The sequence below is a fragment of the Ylistrum balloti genome, unplaced genomic scaffold, assembly GCF_031769215.1.
Source record: "Ylistrum balloti isolate Yb309-2 unplaced genomic scaffold, AGI_CSIRO_Ybal_v1 Utg370574, whole genome shotgun sequence".
NCBI lineage: Eukaryota > Metazoa > Mollusca > Bivalvia > Pectinida > Pectinidae > Ylistrum > Ylistrum balloti.
This window is the reverse complement of record NW_026782359.1, coordinates 308,516-314,115: the sequence shown is the minus strand read 5'-3', so window position 1 is coordinate 314,115 and position 5,600 is coordinate 308,516. Positions and strand designations below refer to the sequence as shown.

The 5,600-nt window shown below is 37.7% G+C and overlaps 1 protein-coding gene across 1 annotated transcript; it reads left to right on the top strand.

Annotated features, from left to right (window-relative positions):
* The first annotated feature begins 486 nt into the window (after positions 1–486).
* On the top strand, positions 487–1,980 carry LOC132556499 (alpha-2A adrenergic receptor-like). The gene has a single exon (XM_060220907.1). It carries the CDS (start codon positions 487–489, stop codon positions 1,978–1,980), a length of 1,494 nt encoding a protein of 497 aa, XP_060076890.1.
* Positions 1,981–5,600: the final 3,620 nt, after the last annotated feature.

The following is a 5,600-nucleotide window of genomic DNA, read 5'->3' as shown; positions in this document are numbered from 1 at the left end:
CATGTGTATTACTATCAGGAAATACCAGCAGCAACGTAATAATACTTACAAGCTAAACAACTAAATCCTCTTACAGTCCTTTATCGGCCTTTTATTCCGTATCAACTTCCAGACGTTCATCAACTCTGCTGGGGAGATAGTGCCAGACTGAAATCTAATAGATTGTAACTTCTTATTACAACAACAGCCAACGGTTTGATCTGATTTGTATATATCTGGCTCTGTTTTTAATATACCCGATTAATTAACAGATATATCGCCGCAGTGTTTGGCACAGCGTTTTCTTGAATTATTGACTGCAATATTAACTGTAGAAGAATTGTTCAACAGACGAATATAGGTGGCGCCTCCAGTTCAACACGGATAATGAAATCACCCTGATTTAACAGATAAAGTGACCTACTGTATCAAATTTGCTCCAGTTTCTGGTTTCTGGCTGTATCTAGTTTTGTTTTACGTGTTGCTGAGTAAATAGACGTACTAACAATGCCGCTTGTTTCAGAAATAACACATGACGTGGCATTAAACATGTCAGCGACAAATGCGTCTGATTCTTCAGGACCTAAAGGTTATGATCTACCTCACCTCATCGTCACCGTCATTATCGTCTCAATCATTATCATCCTCATCATCTTCGGGAACCTCCTAGTCGTTGTTGCAGTATTTACAGACCGTAACCTTAAAACTATACAGAACTGGTTCATAGCCTCTCTCGCCCTAGCGGATTCACTATTAGGTCTCGTCATCATGCCCTTTTCACTGGCTAACGAGGTGATGGGATACTGGTATTTTGGTCCGGTTTGGTGTGACTTGTGGAAAACAATTGACGTATTTCTGTGTACAGCTTCAATACTAAACATTTGTCTCATCAGTATTGACCGATATTTCTGCATCACACGAGCCCTAACTTATACACACTTTAGAACGCCGGGACGAGCTGTCCTCATGATGGCTTCAGTCTGGGTATTATCAACTGTAATCTGTGTTCCTCCTCTGATTGGCTGGAAAAATCCTCTTAAAGTTACGGAGTATCCATTATGTCTGCTTAGTTCGGAAACAGGATATATCATATATTCTGCAATGGGATCTTTTTATATCCCAGCGGTCATCATGGTTATGGTTTACTTCCAAATCTATCGAAAGGCGAAATTGAGGGCAAGGCGGGGCAACAGGAAAGACATCAAGAAGAAAGAACAGAAAAAGAAAGCGGCTAAAAACGATAAGGCGGCTGATAAGCAAGAGTTGAAACCGATGATGGGCCCTATTGAGACGGTCAAACCGGATGTAAGTACGCGAAAAATCATGGACTGTGCTACAGCTCATTCGGATGACGAGAGTACATGGCCAATGTATGATAAACCCATTCCTACGGCCGAAGTGGTCGAAAAGGATGTCCCAAACAATGGGGACGGGTCGAATCCGGATGAGATGACCAAATTAATTCCCGCTAATTCATTAGAAAATAAAGACGATAAAATCGATAGTGATTTTAGGAGCAACAATGGTGAAGAAGTGGCTTTGAACGGGACCATCAGTAAGCAGGGAAACGAGAAAATGGTGTCCGTTACGAGAACCGACAACGGAGAAACCAAAACAGAGGTTTGTAAACAACCTACTCCGGCAAACAAAACTAAAAAAGATAACAGTTCCACGAAGAAAGACACGCCAAAAGAAAATGACGTAATGAGTGAATTAGAAAAGCAGAAAAAGAAGTTAGCAAAAGCGCGAGAAAGGCGCGCGACGATTGTTTTAGGACTTGTAATGGCGGCATTCGTTTTGTGTTGGTTTCCGTTCTTCACTTTGTACATTATCTCTTCTCTGTGTGGCTACTGTATCCCTGTTGTAGTGTTTAACGTTTTCTTCTGGGCTGGATATTGTAACTCAGCCCTCAACCCAATCATATACACAGTGTTCAACAGGGAGTTCCGCAACGCCTTTCACAAGATTGTCTTTAAGAACGAGTTGTGCAGACGCAGGTGAGCCTGCCATTATTTTGTAGTTATAGCTAAAAGTATATTCATCTAATTACACAGTAACTGTAGTGATGAAAATGGCGAGAAGTGTCTTTATGTCAGGAATGTTGGTAAGGAAACTGTGACAGCTAACGATTAACTGTAGACAACGATCGGCATGAACATCTGTCACTTTTGTATTTTTCGTGCAATTGTTTCGCTCACAACACATATCGTAATGAAATGTATATTGTATTAATCCTAGCCTGTAACACAAGCATTTGTATTCGTTTTACTGCGCGTAGTGCAAGGCCAAATAGAAACCCATCTGTCTGTTGAAATTGATCATGAGTTTGTATACGAAGCATACCTTGAATATTAATGATAGACAAGAGATATGGTTATTTTTGTACATTTTGTTTATTTATGCGATGGTTCCAGATTTTGTTATTTTATATACTTAATAACTACAAACCGCTCTTACATAGAAGCGTGTGCCTACAGGGTTGTCATTGTATTACTACGATAACATCTTGAAACAACTTCGTTTATAACTGGATGTTATGGAACTTTAACTAGCATGAAAAGGGAAGTGCTCGGCGATTTAGTTTTAATAACAAATGCCGATAAAAATTGACCGAATGTTTACAGGTGATGCTATTGATCAGAAGGGACTGAAAAAAACCTGACAACGTTCCTGTTTTTGGTTAGCCATGGTTGTATACTTTTTTATGGTTTACCTCGCATTTCCTATTTAACACCATTAATAATTTGTGAAGAGAACTTCAGGGCTATAAATCACTACCACCAAACCACCCAGTGTTTACTCTTGACAGTCACCGTTGAATTAATTATTGCTATGCTAATGTTTTGAAAATGTTTCCTCACATGAAATACATGTTTTTGCAGGTTATTTATTTCTCTGGAACACATGCATTCGTACTTCAGTATTTTAATAAACGAGCTTTTCTGATGCAGTCTTGTTTTATTCTTTACGTACTGCATCTCAAATAAGTCACTGTATAAATTAAGTATTTGCACTTTTAACGGCTTTCAATGAAATTTGTTTTCATAAAAGTTTCAGCTATATTTTAAAGATTTCCTTTTTCTTACGAGTAATTAATTATCCCTGATGGCTGATAAAATTAGCTAGATAGAGTGTTATGATTTATGGTTGGTTGTGACAAAGTCACGGTAGTTGGCCTTTTCTTTAATTGGAGGATCTGATTATAAAATATCATTCTATATATTTGTTTATCGATCCTTCCATTAATTGGTGATTACTGACGCTTCAGGAGGTCTGAGGTCCCCTACTCTGTGCCCCATCCCCAGGACTTGACATCGGGGCGATTGTGTCCCCGGATGTCCGAGCAGAATGCTCGCTACTAAAATTGTGCACATTAATAAGTTTGCAACAAAATTCAACATCATAAACACGATATTTCACAGGATATGAGAACAGAATGGAGACTCGGGCTAAAACCTAGAGCGCTGTAAGGGATGCAGCAGTAATACTTACAAACTCACATATTTAGTTTTTTCAAAGCCAACACATTGTAATACTTATACAACTCCAGGCACGATAATCTCTGCCCGAAACTTTGGCACTGTAGAGATACAGCTGGGTTGTTGTAAAAATCATTGATGTTTTTTCTTATGCTTGTCATTTAATACCCCCGCCCCCTCCTCAACAGATAACCTCCTTTCAAATCTAATTTATCAACCAATTTTAATTGTAAAGTATTTTAACCTTCCAAATACTAACCTCACAATCATAACCCATAAATATTTTAATGTCGGAATTTGAATAGTTGCTTGATGCCATGAACGGTGTGGATTTACATAAAGTGTGGATATTGTTGATGTAAGGAGTATACAGTTGGCAGACAGACACTGAAAGGAGATTTACATCCCTATGCAGTTCTTCAAAAATGCAAGCGGGATAACAACGGTCCAGAGGTTAGGGTTAGGTTAGCATTAATGACTATTGATCACGAAATTTAAAATGATTTTTTAAAAATATTATCATCATATCGAAATTCATAATTCATATAGATTAGAATATCCACCCTCTTTCTCTTCATTCACAACTGGTCCTCTAGGACGTAAAATTCGTCAAATACAAAAATAGTTAATTTTGATTATCAGTTACAACTGATCATTTGTTATTGGTTGTCGACGTAGTTATAAGAGTATATCACGTTCATTGATTGGCTGCCTGTGTCATGTTTGATGCTTAACTGTCATTATGGTATTACATTGCCTGCTTATGTGCCACAATTACCCATAGGTCATCGGTCCTACACCTGCTGATAGGATGTGGATGTGATCACAACAAGACTACTGTTTAGGGGGCGACAATGGACGTACATATTGAATGAATTTAAAGCTTAATCGTAGTACTGGTCATAACGAGTATGTGGCAAAATGATATATCACCAATTTTCAAAAGTCATGATATTTTATCAAATATTTCAAGTCTTATCCAATTAAGATATAGCAAAACAAATTATAACACAGACTTTATTTCTAAAATCACTTGCGACTTGGTAGATTGTCCAAGTTTGGTTGTTTGTGGCGTACGCAAATTCTTCCGAAGTATAAAAGGAATTGGACATTGATTGAATCTTTGGAGATAGAGGAAGGGAGGTTGGAAACTGTAATAAAACCTGATTCATTGACAAGGATTCTTAACAAACAAACTACACACAATCTTTACATACTTGCCATAGATTTGGATCGCCTATTGGGATGGTGTCTGTTTCACAGCATCAAACTTCAAGTGCATAACATATATTCATATCTAAGTGTTGTAATGTTTCCTCCGTTGAAAAAGACACTTCACCCCAATTGCTTAACATATTATGCGACTGGCTTCTATATGTTTATCAGTGAAGTCAACAGAAAAAAAGTTTACGATATGATCAATGGTGACACCGGAACTAAAGAGAAAACTGAAACCTAAATAAAATGAAAATTGCCTGCATCTTTTATGGCATTAGCAAAAACTATGATGTCAGTTGTAAACGATATAAGGCACAGTAGACATGTATTCAAATATGGTGAGGTTTATAAATAACATAACCGATTCAAGTTATATTACAATGCAATACCTGTCAAATGTCTTCGTTGATCTGTGATGTAGTTAACCCTAGGGGCTGGCTCGAACACAGTACGATCCATATATAGGTATACCAAGTATCAACGCAATTCTCAAACGCGGACACCATCTGCTTTAACCAAGTTTTTTTTCTACTTTATAGACCATACATCTGACTTTATCCTACACCGTCCTGAAATGCTACATATACATCAAACGGGTATTCGAACGGCAGATTTGGCCAAAGTTATCACACAACGAATTACACAACCGACGTCGATTCTGCCAAGTTGACATGTCCTCTGCTCATAACCTAACCCCGGCAGCTTTAAAACGGCCCGAATATAGCAGACAGATATTAGCTGTGTATAAAACATCAATAAAATCAAAATACCAAAGCTGGACAACTTCTATACAATTCACGGAGGTAATATCATGATCCTGTTTAACGAATCTTCAAACCTTTGAAGCAGAAACCGCAATAGTTAAACATTTTAAAATGATATTCCAAAACAAACTCTGTCTATTTGTCATGAGTTAACGTCTAC

What these genes read in the sequence shown, in the direction of transcription:
- LOC132556499 (XM_060220907.1), top strand. Translation starts at nt 487, where the DNA reads ATGCCGCTTGTTTCAGAAATAACACATGACGTGGCATTAAACATGTCA.